General features: G+C 36.4%; 2 protein-coding genes across 2 annotated transcripts in view; one reads left to right on the top strand and one right to left on the bottom strand.

Moving 5' to 3' along the window:
• Window positions 1-15,053, bottom strand: part of LOC114658053 (bcl2-associated agonist of cell death-like) — a 695,521-nt gene that overhangs the window by 210,281 nt on the left and 470,187 nt on the right. The gene's annotated exons all lie outside the window — the stretch shown is intronic.
• LOC114658016 (neutral alpha-glucosidase AB-like) overlaps window positions 1-15,053 on the top strand; it is a 204,196-nt gene that overhangs the window by 153,554 nt on the left and 35,589 nt on the right. Inside the window, exons 12-16 of the mRNA XM_028810054.2 lie at window positions 3,613-3,848; window positions 4,515-4,641; window positions 5,084-5,163; window positions 5,331-5,474; window positions 11,431-11,527. Of these exons, the coding sequence (XP_028665887.1) occupies window positions 3,613-3,848; window positions 4,515-4,641; window positions 5,084-5,163; window positions 5,331-5,474; window positions 11,431-11,527 (684 nt within the window). The remainder of the gene's footprint in view (window positions 1-3,612; window positions 3,849-4,514; window positions 4,642-5,083; window positions 5,164-5,330; window positions 5,475-11,430; window positions 11,528-15,053) is intronic.

Raw genomic sequence — 15,053 nt, 5'->3', positions numbered from 1 at the left:
TTATCTAGTAAGGCTGGAATTAGCAAAGCGGAGTTGCACATGCAGAGCCTTGACTGGTTGGGAAAACAAAGGAAAAAACAGAAATATAAAGGGGGAAAAAAAGCATAAGTTTTGACTCCTACCTAGGAGAAAGGAAAATAGAGACAAAAAAAAAATACACAAATATCCTTTGCATAGAAGAGTCAATCACATTCCCAGGATTCTTATTCCATTGTAAAAGTTTAAAGATTTGTTGGTACTCTTTATAGCTCATTGAAAAAGTGCAGTATGCCTCCTGAAAGTGATTAAATGAAAAGCAATTGTCCCATTTTTACCTGCATGCATTTGATACACTGTCTTTCAGCAAAACAGTGTAGATAAAGTATTTATTGTTCAAAAAAAGAGATTCTAAAATGGCCTGGAAACATTTGTTAGTACCCCTAAAAAAGATCATTAATAATTGAATTACAGTGATTTTTTTCAAACTAGCCATTTTCTTTAATTAGCATTACACATGTCTCATGCAATTAGTCATTCAGCCTCGATTAAATATAAAGTAGTCCCTCTGCTGCTTGGTATCAACATCAATGAACATGGTCCAGAGAAATAAAAGCTGATATACAAATAAAGGGTGCAAATATCAGTACATTTAAGGGCCATGGGACTTTTATTGATTCCAAATCTGATTCTGCTTATTGATTCCGGTCCTTATCAATTTTCAGTTCTGATTCTAATATGATTAAAAAAAAATGGTAATTTTTCAATAATAAAAAACTGCCTTTATTTAAATTAAGTTAAAGTTTTACAACAAAGGTTACTTGAAGCAGTAAAACACAAAAGGGTATTTTAAGATAAAATAATTATAAAATAACATTTCTTCAATCTAAATAGCACAAATAGAGTAAAGTGTGCATCTGTGCAGCAATAGAGTCAACAGTTCTTGTTAAGAAAAATCAGCATAACAGCCTTTTCTGGTAGTATGCCTAGTTTTATGAACTGTAGCTTTTTTATTGCCTCATCCATATTAGCAGCATTTTCTACAGTCACAGCTTTTACCTTAATGAGGATGCAGAATATCACCGATTTCATCAGCCACCTTTAGTCATGTTTGTGCTTTATGAACTGCTTTTGTTTTAAGAACTTTGTCTCATGTTGTCTGTAGTGATGTAATGTGCTGTCACTGTGATATACGGTGTTGTTTCTGTTCTGAATTAGAGAAATACTTGTCCAGCTGTCGCTGGTTAAAGCTACTTTGCTAACATTTCCAAGCTCAGATATTAGTTTTGATTTCTCTGCCTCATAACAAGCAGGCACCAAATGATAAGATAAAACCTGTCTAGAAGGGGGAGTTCTTACTGCTGCACCACCAAAGCGGTTGTGTCAGCATCGTACCTTAACCAGATTTTTTTCTCTTCAGTTATACTCTTAAATAAAAGTGCACTTGTTTTTTTATACTTGTACCTTTTTTAACATGTCAAAATTTTATTACTACTATAACATGAAAAAAGTTTCCGTTTTAGCTGTGTTCAACATTTCTTGCCTCATTTTCTATCATCCTACATCTACCCAGATTGTTGTAGATACAGAACACACATGAAACGCATGCGTTCCAAATAACGATATATTATTTACCCCATCCAACTGCTTGTGCTGATCGACACATTTGCAAAACAAAAGACGCTAATGGAGTGGTGCAAAGGAATTTAAGGTGGCCCAGGATTGCGACTTTTTTGTAGGCTTCAGGGATTTTTTGAAGATCTGTTATTGCATTTCTGTTTCTTAAATACGCTCATCTACAATTAATTTTAGGACAGTACCCCCTTCCCTTACCTGACTATTTTGTTCTTGGATCTATAGTTGTATTCTGCTAGGAACAGTTTTTGAAACACCTCTTCAGCACTATACAAGTATCATTATGCAGTTGTTTCTGTTCCGAATTACTCTTGAACTTGAAGTCCCGAGTTAATGCTTCTTTATGATAGAAGTTTTATGTATTCATAGAGCCAAGCAAAAGCTAGTTTCCTTTACCATTAATGACAATTCAAATATAACTCTCTTCTGATTTAATATATATAAAAATTCTTTTCGCGTTTGAAATGGAAATGACGTATGACCACGCGATATGGAAATTACGTAAAAGTGGTAAACACAAACACGCCGATCTATCCCATACAAGTGCGCCCCGCGTCGCCCTGTCCTAGCCCTCCTCTCTGGACTCCAGCGCTGACCCGTCCGCCGCCAGGCGCGTTCTCACAGAGAAAACTGCCACATTGTAACTCTTTTTTAATTCACAGTACTTGATAGTAGAAGAGATGAACAAAACAGCTTTGCGTCTTTCTACTTTTTAACTGCGCCGAGCTGTAAACAATGCGAAGACGAGACCGCTTTCAGCAGCGAGGGGTCGTAAGAACAAAGTGGACGCTGGGAGGCGCGGAATGTCGGGCTTTTCCTCCGGGTCAACAGCTTCGCAGTTTCGGACAGCGTCCTCTCTTCTTGCACTGTTGGTCACACTTCAAGTGCCCAGTCGGCTCCTGGGATAGTGGAAATCTTTGCGAATAAGTGTAAGCGGCTCTATCGAAGTGGGACTCTCTTGGTAAATTGCGGTGCACGGCTACTTACTGTCCCTTAAGATGAATTTGGGTCACTAAAACCCCGCAACATTCAAGGTTGCTTTTGTGATGAATTCTTTTAATAAGATGGAGGGTTTACATCTAAAAAGATGTACCGACCCCTTCATGTTAAGTATTGGACTTGGGAATTGTTTGGACCTTCTGCCCGTTAAGCACGGAAAGGCATCGTCCACATTTCTCAGAACAATTTTTCTCTTAAATCACAGGCACATAGTGCAAGTTTGTCAAGTAGGTACTTTGCCCGAAACCACTACAGTAGTACTCAATGTATCTTTACTTCTTCAATGTTAATGTTTGACTGTTTAATAATTTATACGCTTCTTATATCTAAATTCTTTTATCAAAATGTTTTACTACTTAATATTTATATAATTTCTGTGTTATTGTGAATGCTCTTTATTTGTTCAAAAATAACATTGGTAATTAACAAATTTATTTTATAAATACTACATTTCAGTTTTTTTCCCTTACACTCAGTGAGCGAAGCCACTGGGTAATCAGCTAGTATATAAACAGCTTTATAATCATTTTAAAGAGCCTTTCAATTGACTTTCTTGATTATTCAGCTACATCAACTAACGTATGGTTTCACACACAGTCTGAGTTGGCTGCTGATTTAATGCACATTGCTTAAAATAATGATGTGCAATTAACATCAGTATTAACAGTATAAATATAAAACGCATGTAGCATTCAGAATATCAATGGCTGTTTAACGTTTTTGAGCAATTGAAAGCGTTTGTCGCATTGTGTCCTGTGACAGTCCTGTTTTTGTGAAGGCTTGTGCTTTCAAAAGTTTTATTTAAAGTTTGTAGATGCTTAAATACGAATAAAAAGAAATCTGAATAAAGTAGATATGGTGCAAATATATGTGCGAAACCCAAAATACTCCAACATTTGAATATATTCAAGAATTTTACAAATATTTAATCAGACTATTCTAACCATTTTTTTTTTTAACACTACTTTAACAGCCCTAATGTGTGCATTTGGTTCTTCACAGGAACACAAGCTTTGCCCCCTTTGTTTACAATTGGATATCATCAGTGCCGTTGGAACTATAACGACCAGGAAGATGTGCGTAATGTTGATGCAGGGCTTGATGATCATGATATTCCTTGTGATGTTATCTGGCTGGACATTGAACACACTGATGGCAAGCGCTATTTTACTTGGGATCCAAACAAGTTTCCAAAGCCCCAAGATATGCTTCAGGAGCTTGAGGCAAAGAAAAGAAAGGTTAAAAATTTGATACCTGCTCTTTCATAGCTATTAATGTAAACTACTTTTCACTTTAAACGAGAGTATATCTGAAGGTGTTATACATGACTCAGAATATTTAATTACCTGTTTTTTTTATTCATTAAAATGACTAGTGTGGTAGAAATGAACATATTAAAAAAAGAAACTTACCCTCTAGTTGGACAAGTTTGATGAAACCTGTTCAAGTTACAAATCAGGCAGGAGAAAACTTGTACATTGTGTCTAATTATCTCTTCAGCAAATGCTTGAAGAGGGAGACTTCTTCACAGCAGTCTGTTACAAAATGATCAGAATAATAGGGGCAGAGGTCCATTTTTATAAACAATTTAATTTACATAATACTGCTAATTAATGCATATACATCTTCTGACATTTTCTCTGATTGGTGTGTTAGCTTGCACACCCAGATAACAGAAAATAAAAATAAGTCTATTTTACTGTACACATACTCTTATCTATACTATAGTATATGTAATTTAAGGCAACTACAAATGCCTAACACAAATGTTTTAAAATTAATTCTCAAGCACCTATATAATTTACTAATAAAGTGGAATTGTGTAATAAATGACATGTAATACAACTTGCTTACCTCTGCTGAGTTTTCTATAAAATAATTTGCTCTTTGATCTTTTCCTTCAGATGGTCACCATCGTGGATCCTCATATTAAGGTAGACAGTGGGTATAAGATCTACAACGAAATTCGATCACATGATTTGTATACCAAAAGCAAGGATGGCAATGATTATGAAGGCTGGTGCTGGCCAGGTGAGGACTGTTATGCATGAATCCTTTAAAATTCATTGTAAACCTTTTATTCAAATGGGTAATGTTGCTTACAGTTTCCAGTGTTTCATATTGTATTTCTAAGGCAACATATAGTGCTTGCTATCACTTGCTAAAGATTACTTTGGAATTATATGCTGCATGAAAGGTGCTCAGAGACCTGTATTAAAAAAAAAAAAAATCTTACTGAGGTGTTTTTCATTGTTTTTACTATATAAATACAGTACATTAAAATATAAGATTCATATTTTTTCTTTTAATACACATGCGGCACATTATTAATAGGGATTAAACTAATAGTTTCAAATGCCTTTGTATTTGATAACCTAATGAGAATTGCATTTTTCTGTGCCTCCAGGGGTAAAATTGTTACCATAATTGTGAAGAAATTGTATATTTAACAGTGCTTGCTTTTTGTTTCTAGGAAATGCTGGATACCCTGACTTTACTAATCCAGAAATGAGATCCTTGTGGGCCAAAATGTTTGCTTATGATCAATACGAGGTATTCAGACTAGAGACAAAATTTACATTTGGATTTCTGTGTTTTAGCTGTATAGTATCTTAATTCCGTCATCTCTGTCCCTCCCCAGAACAGGCCAAATAATTATACATATACGAATGACAGGAATTTTGTGGATAAACATTTGGCTGCTTTTCTCTTGTTTTTAGGGATCTAGAGAGAATCTTTATACCTGGAATGATATGAATGAGCCTTCAGTGTTTAATGGACCCGAGGTCACCATGCATAAGGATGTTGTACATAATGGTGGTTGGGAGAACAGAGATGTTCACAATCTGTATGGATATTATGTGGTGAGTTGTACATTAATTTTCTTATCACTTTTTTGTTTAAGCTACTTATGACATCTGGCTTTCTTTTGACATATGTACATATGTTTACTAATTTCGCTTATGCCATCTTTGCCAGTGTCTTCTTGGGCAACTGAGAAATCTAACCATCCAAAGTTGTTTGTGTCACTTTTGCAGTCTCCTTTCAGCTGGTTGGGAAATCAGTAAGTGCAGTGATTATACCCCATTGCTAAACTTTTCCATCCTGCCATTTAAAGAAAAGTGATAGTTAGTTAAATAAATAAATAAATAAATAAAGCATAATGTAGTAAATTGAGAGTTTTGCTTGAAGACTTTGCACACGGTTCTGTACTACATTATTGTACTGGTGGCTGATGCCGCAATTTGCTGGTTAGTTAATATTAACACATTGTTCTTTTTTGCCAAATCTGGGAAGGGACTATTATTTATAGTCCCCTCCAAAACTATTGGAATCACATGGCCAATTAATTTTTTCTTGCTATGCACTAGAGGCATTTGTGTGTGACATCAAAAAATATGTGATAGGAGATCAGAGCTTTCTTTTATTCCATGTTGTTTACATCTAGATATGTTAAATACAGTAACATAGAACACAGCATATTTTGTATCAAATCACCCAGTTTTTCAAGTGAGCAAAAGTATTGGAACATGACAAGCAGGTGTTTGTTAGACAGATGTGTCATATGATTGATTGTTTAATCATTACAAAGCCCTGGATATCTACTCTGTTTAAACTATTATAATTTTTAAGCTTTTTTTGCCTGAGAGTCGTGTAGTGGAGCAGGATTCGGGCTGACATGATGATCTCCTGATGGCGCCCAAACTAGTGTTCAATTACATGCATGCAAGTTTTTTAAAATTGCACCACTGCATTCATAGTAGTCATTTCTTAGCGGACCATATCATGTGTGATGGAGATGTTCAAAGAAGTTCACATTGCTCATTGTGCAGTAGTCCATTTGTGACATTTCCTTTTTTTAGTTTTAATTAACTGTGATTTTAAAAGCATTCCTCTTAGTTTCTGTCGTTAAAGGCACATTTTTATTTACTTTTTTTTTTCTGTTTTCATCGCAGAAAAAATATTGATTATTTTTAGTCTTCGTTTTTGTCAACAAAATTAACATTGGCACTGTATAGACAGAATTGTTAGTCCAGTTTGGGGTTGATGCTGCTGACTCATGGTAGGTATTAGCTGTAGTTGACGGCAGGGATAAAAAGGCCATGCTCAATTCCAGTAATCCTCCTGGAATCGACATATTCTCCTTGCTTGCCTCCCTTGCAATTTCATTTCCACTTTTGCTTTTAGCTGGAGCTGATGCGGCAGTGTCGGTCCCTGGCAGATCTGTTCCAGGTCAGTCTCTGGCAGGCTGTACCGTGAAATTGAGGCTGGTTTAGACTTTTATGGAACTTAAAGCTGCTTTTTCCTTTTTCTTTCTGAGCCCTTTGTTTGCTGCTCATTCTTACTTATATTTTCGTATAATGTGATTAAATCCTCTCAGGGATGATAGGAAAAAAGAAAAAAAAATGATAAAAGAACACCACTGGTAATGGAGCTCATGCCTAGAGATCCATCTTTCACAAGGGACGAGACCAATTCTCGTTCTAAATGTTGAGTGCCTGATGGAAAACGCTTAAGTAGAATGCCATTTTATACTGCTGAGCATTCCTAGAAGATCTTACCCCAAGGTATGCATGGTTTTAAAAAAAAATAAATAAAAAAATAAATAATAAAACTCTTGTTGTAACTACTGTTAAAATTACTGCAAACTGTTTAACATTTCAGCAAAGAGAAAGCTTTGTAATTTTTCATGTTCAAAGCAAAATCTGCATTTCTCCCAATGGACTTAACCAGCCATTAAGTAAAGTGTTCTAACAAGGTAACTGAAAAAATGAGTGTATGCACTCCAGTCTGCTTAAATAGAGACAATAGATAAAACCAAACAACTGTTTTAGTGACAACATGTCAGCAATACCTTTTAACTAAAGCGGGTTTTTCTTGTACACTCCTCCTGCATCCCTACATTTTTAAGTTATGACCTCAGCTGTGAAAGTAAACTCTGCCTTGGTAGTCCCCCAGAGCGTGAGTTAAGTATTTGGAAGTTCCTTGAAGTACTGTAGCTACTTCAAGGCAACTTCTCCAGTTGAATAATGTATTTCTTCATTTGTTAGAAACACCTTTTTGATTTCTTACCATGTTTTGATTTATCGAGTGGTTCTGTAGAAAGTGTTTAATGCTACTAGCTAGTAATGAAACTGTAGCCATCTTGGCCTAATACTACCATTTAGTGAAATCATTACAAATTTATTCCATTTGATTTCATGGGTTTTCTTTACTATACTAGCTGTGTAAGTCCATGCTGTAAAAAGCCTGGGGTCCTAGAAACCTTTGAAATTGCCTGAAAAAAATTGAAATGTAGAGATGTCAGGTAATTGAAAGGAACTACTCTGGGCATCTCTGTCCTAGGTGGATTCGTTTTGTCAGTGTGCTTCCGCCGCTGATGCACAAGCGATGCAAGGAAAAGTAAAACATACTGTTTTGCCGATGATAGTGGCTAAGCAACTGTCTTTCTTCTGAGGTTTTGTTTTGATGATATGTTGGCCTCGCTTGTGTTATTAGTGGCTAAGTGAGTTTTCTGTTTCCTCAGTGGTGGAGCCTTTACCCCGTCTCCACCTCTCGCTTCCAAGCCGGACACACACACGTTTTTTATATAAGATGCAGGAACAGTGAATAATACAATGTGGTTGAAGATTTCTTCAATTACCTCATCAAATGACGTGGTGACCAGGGTTCTCTACATAAGTGTTTCTCAACCATTTTGTTGAGGTGGGTTGCAGGTTGCTGTCTTTAAATGTACTAGTGGGTCATGAAACCCACCTAATCGGTCGCCATTAGTGCATTCTATTTATTGTCTCACAATGGTCGAAAGCCCAAACCTGCTTTTGCGTCATGTATGCTTGTTTCACCAAGAGGAAACCAACCCCACCATCCTCTTGTGAGCTGAGAATACACTAAGAAAGGAAAAGGTGGGTCACAACACCATAAAGGTTGAGAAATACTGCTCTATTGCTACTCCCAGGAAGGTTGTGCTCATAAATTCAACTTACAATTGCATTAAAAAAAAAAAATCACAAAAAAAATATTAGAAGTTTATTCTGGTTAATGCAATGGTAACTGCAAGGCACCCAGTTGGGAATTTTAAAAGATGCTTTTATATTAACACCTGGTTGTTTGACTGCCCTTTTTCAGACCAGGCACTTAAAACCGTAGTAAATTTCACACTGCAGTTTGCAAAATTAGGGATGTTCTTGGTAATGTAATAGGCAGTATATTATAAAAAGATGTAAAGAAAAATGTTTGTGTAGCAGAGTTGGTAAGTAAACTGACATCAGGCTTGAAAAATACAATTGCCAATTGTTACTGGATTTGCTAAGAGATGTTCACAATGTGATCATCTAAGTCCAGTTTTTTTTTTAATTGGATAGTTTTTTTCACTTTAAGTCTATATGACATGCAATTTCCTATCCTTGTGTTAATTTTCTTTCAACTCAAGTAGGCATCTTCACTCTATGCGAAATAACCCATCCCTGCCCTTAAAGGTGCAATTGCTGAGACAGTTGTATGAGTGGAGTTAATGCTGATGATGCCTAACTTATGCTTTTCTACCTCTTCCAACTCCTTGTAGTATTCCCTTCCTTGAAATCTTGTTTGTAATGCCAGGACCCACTAAAGACTTCACAACAAGAATTTGAAATGAAAACCTTAATAGGAAGAAGAGTACATTTATTTGTGCAGGTTTATGCAGATATGATTTAATATTTTTTAATAATATATACCTCTAATTTTAGATAATTTTAAGACTATGCAAAATAATATAACACTTCAGGAAAATCCTATCTGCAACATTTCTATCAACCACAACCTGCACGTATGCCACCCAAGTCTCAGGATATTCTTAAATAATACGTTTTTTTTTTTTTTGTTTTTTTTTATAGTTTTGTCTAACTTCAATTTCAGTAATTAAAGTGTATTGTCAATTCAGTTAGGAGTCTTGCATTATTAGTTTTTTCCCCCCATTGATACACTGTTTAGGTGTACAGTAATCCCTCCTCCATCGTGGGGGTTGCGTTCCAGAGCCACCTGCGAAATAAGAAAATCCGGCGAAGTAGAAACCATATGTTTATATGGTTATTTTTATATTGTCATGCTTGGGTCACAGATTTGCGCAGAAACACAGGAGGTTGTAGAGAGACAGGAACGTTATTCAAACACTGCAAACAAACATTTGTCTCTTTTTCAAAAGTTTAATCTGTGCTCCATGACAAGACAGAGATGACAGTTCTGTCTCACAATTAAAAGAATGCAAACATATCTTCCTCTTCAAAGGAAACAGAGAGGAAAGCAAACAAATCAATAGGGCTGTTTGGCTTTTAAGTATGCGAAGCACCGCCGGTACAAAGCTGTTGAAGGTGGCAGCTCACACCCCCTCCGTCAGGAGCAGGGAGAGAGAGAGACAGAGAAAAACAAAGTCAAAAATCAATACGTGCCCTTTGAGCTTTTAAGTGTGCGAAGCACCGTGCAGCATGTCGCTTCACAAAGCAGCTGCACACAGAAGGTAGCAACGTGAAGATAATCTTTCAGCATTTTTAGACGAGCGTCCATATCGTCTAGGTGTGCGAACAGCCCCCCTGCTCACACCCCCTACGTCAGGATCAGAGAAAGTCAGCGCGCGCGCGAGAGAGAGAGAGAGAGAAAGTAAGTTGGGTAGCTTCTCAGCCATCTGCCAATAGCGTCCCTTGTATGAAATCAACTGGGCAAACCAACTGAGGAAGCATGTACCAGAAATTAAAAGACCCATTGTCCTCAGAAATCCGCGAACCAGCAAAAAATCTGCGATATATATTTAAATATGCTTACATATAAAATCCGCGATAGAGTGAAGGCGCGAAAGGCAAAGCGCGATATAGCGAGGGATCACTGTATTGGCTATGGTTTGTGTCACTGTTTTGTTTCTTCATGAAGCTCTAGCCAAATGAAACTGGTGGCATTTTCTTATACATAAGCAGAAGATATTTATGTGCAGTTCAGCCATTCTGCTGCTAGTTATTAGGTATGTCATCAAGGTTAGTTGGCTAGTTCCAGAGTAGTGTTAGCTATTCTTTATCAAACCATACAAGTGCTGTTTCTACATTTCACTTAACAAATGGTATACAGTATGCTCAGATGAAATAGAATGATTCTACAAAGCTTTCTCTTAGGTTTAATTGTTAAAACTTATATGCAGAGGAGCAGATTTGACATTCTGTGTATCATAAAGCAAACAAACTTTGTAAAGAGCAGCATTGTCTGTAGTTTTTGGGTTTTTTTTTTTTTTTTTCAGTCCTTTTGTTGGGCACTATATATAGACCTTTAAACCTGGCTCCTCACAGCCAATACCAATGAAACCTGTTTTTAACTTGGAGAGTAGTTAGCTGAGATGGTTGTTTCACATGGGTATTTTTTGTTAACTTCTGGATAAAGTAACGTGTTTCTCTAAACCTCCACAACCCACTGCTGAATACTACTTTTAGGTATGGATTGAGTTTTGGGTGCCTTTACCTAATTGAAAAAAGATGGTGATGAATTTTATTTTGCCTTTTCTGGGCACCCTTTTCATGATTTTCCCATTACAAGAGCACAGACTTTTGACAGCTTGTATTCAAATGACTCTTGTTCACAAAATCCCTCCATCCAATACTTGTAGATTTAGAAGGGTCAGTATATAGAATTTTGTGAACATTCAAAATATATTTTTAGAATTACTTTTTGCTTTCTTTGTTTCAGTATAATATTTTGAAAAGCAGATATTTTTTGTTTCAGGGAGTTGCTAATTAATTTCAGTTAAATGAAAAACTTTTTTTTTCCTTTTTTTTTTTTTTTTTTTTTGTTTCTCCCAAATAGCAAATGGCAACAGCAGAAGGTCAAGTGCTTAGGTCAGGTGGCAAGGAGAGGCCATTTGTCCTGACAAGAGCGTTTTTTGCTGGATCACAGCGCTATGGTAAGTCGGTCTATCTCTATGTTGTTAAATCAGTTTGTTTGTTAAGGCACTGCTTTGTTTTTCAAGCCATAGACTTGAAATTTGACACACTGGTGGTACTTGTCATAGGTAGATTTTTGCCTGGAGTAACTCAGGAGTCTGTTCAATTTAAATTTACAGCAATCTTTCCAATTAATATCTGAGCAAAGCCAGGAAACATGGCTAATTCTCTAAAAAATAATCTCATTATATCTGTTTGTATATATGCATGTTTCTTCTGGCATCATACAAAAATATCTGTGTATATTTCCATGAAAATTCAAGAATAAATTGGGAGTAGAATAAGGCTGTAACAACTAATCCTCTTTGTTACTAATAATCAGTGAAGAAAATTGTTGTCAATTATGTAATTGATTAGTTTCTTTGCAAGGGTATAGGTTTAAATTTTGGCACAGGATTTGAAAACCCCACATAGTTTATAAAAAAAAAAAAAAAAAAAGGGTTATCTTTCCATGCTTTCAAAGCAAACAAAAACCATTTCATTATTGCTACTTTTATCCCATCATAAAATTAGTTAAGAAATAAAAATACGTGATTTGTGCATGCCTGAAGAGCAGGATGATCAATTAACTATAAATTCCATTTATTTTACCTTGTGCTACATTCAGTAAGTCAAGTTGATTACCTCTTTAATAAAGCACCATACACAACCCTAATAAAGTAAGTTCTTATGCTTTACTGACTACTGTTGCAAGATCTACTGCTGTATTATTCCTCCTTGCTGTAATCTGCCCCTATTTCTGAATATGTATCAGTAATAAGTGTATTGTCTTGAGAGCTCTTCCCATATCTGCAGCTCATGAGAACAAAGATGCATTTTTTTAAAGCACAGATTATTCAATCTAATTGATAGGCAAAGTAGTTGTTGGTTGTAGCCCTAGAATAGTACATTTTAGAATATCGGCTTTATGGCACCTCAGGTCTGTGGTGTAGAAGGCTTTTTGAATTTTAGATCATCAGGTTGTCATTGTTGACCATTAAGTACCAACTTGGCAAACTTTTTAAAGATGATTAGTTGAAGGTAAATAAAAGAACAGCTTCTTATGTTGAATTTAGGTATTGACAAAGCTCTGTAAGAAGTGTTTCAGGTAGTAACCAATGGGCCAAGTGTTTCATTTGTCAGTTTACAAATGTGCCTTTTTCATTTTGATGAATTACATCCTTACACATTTGGTTGAATTTGTGCAATTAAGTTTAACATAGCTCACCAGCCTACTTTTAAAACATCAATTCAAGATTTAGCCTCCTACAGATTCTCTTTTGAGCCATAGTTATTCAAAGATGTTACATATATTTAATTTTAGCTTAAGCTAAAAAAAAAAAAAAATACAACTTCAATTTCTCCTCAGAGTTGCTCTACAATTTTCTAATTATTGTATTGTGCTTGCAATATCTATAATAATAAAAGGCAAAGCCCTCACTGACTGACTGACTGACTGACTCACTCACTCACTGACTGACTCATCACTAATTCTCCAACTTCCCGTGTAGGTGGAAGGCTGAAATTTGGCAGGCTCATTCCTTACAGCTTACTTACAAAAGTTAGGCAGGTTTCATTTCGAAATTCAAAGCGTAATGGTCATAACTGGAACATATTTTTTGTCCATACACTGTAATGGAGGAGGCGGAGTCACGTATCGCGTCATCACGCCTCCTACGTAATCACGTGAACTAAAAACAAGGAAGAGATTTACAGCACGAGTCACACGCGGGAACGAAGGTAAATGACGTTAATTTTTGACTGTCTTTTAATACTGTGTAAGCATACATATTAACACATGTGCAATTAAACGTGTGCATTTACGGGGTGATTTCTCAGGCTTAAAAGCTCACCTTTTATCAAACGCGGGAACAAAGGTAACTGACGTTGTTCACTGTCTTTTAATACTGTGTAACCATACATATTAACACATGTGCAATTAAACGTGTGCATTTACGGGGTGATTTCTCAGGCTTAAAAGCTCGCCTTTTACTAAAAAGGTAAATGCAAAACTATTTTCAATCAGTTTATTGAAACGCTCCCGTTAAGGATTGCAATAACATATTCGCGAGATAAAAGAACGAAGTAGGGGGAAATGGAGGAACAGCCGCAAACAGCGAAGAGCAAAAAATTAATTAAACAATTGAGAACGGAGCGAGTTAAGCATACAAGCATGTTCATAAGGGAAACAAAGCACGGTGTAAAACGTAAGTTTAAATTAAGTTTATAGAAACGCTCCCGCTGCGGATTGCAATAACATATTCGCGAGATAAAACTTTAATGAGAAGACACGAGGTATAAACGAACCACACGCCGTGGCGCAACGTTAGGGGCAACAGTTTCAACCATTCTATGATCTGCTTCTCGCAACTGAAAGACGGCACATGGCGGATGTTAGCCGACTTGCTGACCGCAACGTTAGGGGCTTCAACTATGGCGCTGACGCCACATCTCATTGCCAACACTTTGCAGACTCTACTTAAAAGACACGCCCTCCTCACTGGACAGTTAAAAAGACCAGTCAAACTAACGATGACATCAAGTATTACCCAATCAAAAGTAGGAAAGGAGGCATCTTCATAAAATGCGTGTGGGATGATTTGCATGAGACGCTGCTTTAAAAAAAAAATTATAAAAAAAATACGGGATAAATCCCGTCCAGTATTGATTCAAAACGGGACGCGCAATTTCATTCTCAAACGCGGCACGATTCCGTATTTTAAAGGACGGGTGGCAACCCTACAGTGCCAGGTAACCACCCATACAATCACATTGTGATTCAGACTAGGAATGCAATGAATGTAATTACCCCGATCTATATCCAAGGCGAAAGTCTTGCAACATTCAAAGATGATGGTTTGGGATAAGTACACCATACAACATAAAAGAGCTTATGAAGCCTTGAACCGAAAAAAGCAAGATCTCAGAGATCGTAAAAAAAAAAATAGGAGGTAATGTCGTTTTACTCGCTGTAGATTTTAGTCAAACATTACCAGTTATTCCACGAGGGAGACCAGCAGATGAACTCAACGCGTGTTTAAAATCCATGCTTCTCCCACGCTCGGTTATATGTCGCGTGTTCTCGGGTAGGTGCAACAAAAAATGTATACATTTAAGCATATAATGGGCAAACAAAAAATGAGGTATACCCGAAGGCACTGCAGTAGTACTTAATGTAACTTTACTTCTTAACTGTTAATGTTTTACTGTTTAATAATTTATACGGTTGTTATATGTTGTTCAAATTCTTTTATCAAAATACCACTGACAGCGCAATGCACGATAACATGGAGTGAATACACCATACGCATCCGCCCACGGCTGCCCTGCTGTGCGCAGATAGGAGTTGATTCTACAATAAAATAAAATAAACATAAAAAGAGTAAAACAATCATCACCCATAAAGCGGATAGTAGACGTGACGTACTATATGTGTACCACATTTCAAGTGTATAGGTGAAACGGTTTGCGAGCTACAGGTCATTTAAAATCCTGGACAGACACACA

Source organism: Erpetoichthys calabaricus, chromosome 1 (assembly GCF_900747795.2).
Source record: "Erpetoichthys calabaricus chromosome 1, fErpCal1.3, whole genome shotgun sequence".
NCBI lineage: Eukaryota > Metazoa > Chordata > Cladistia > Polypteriformes > Polypteridae > Erpetoichthys > Erpetoichthys calabaricus.
This window is presented reverse-complemented; position numbering and strand designations above follow the sequence as displayed.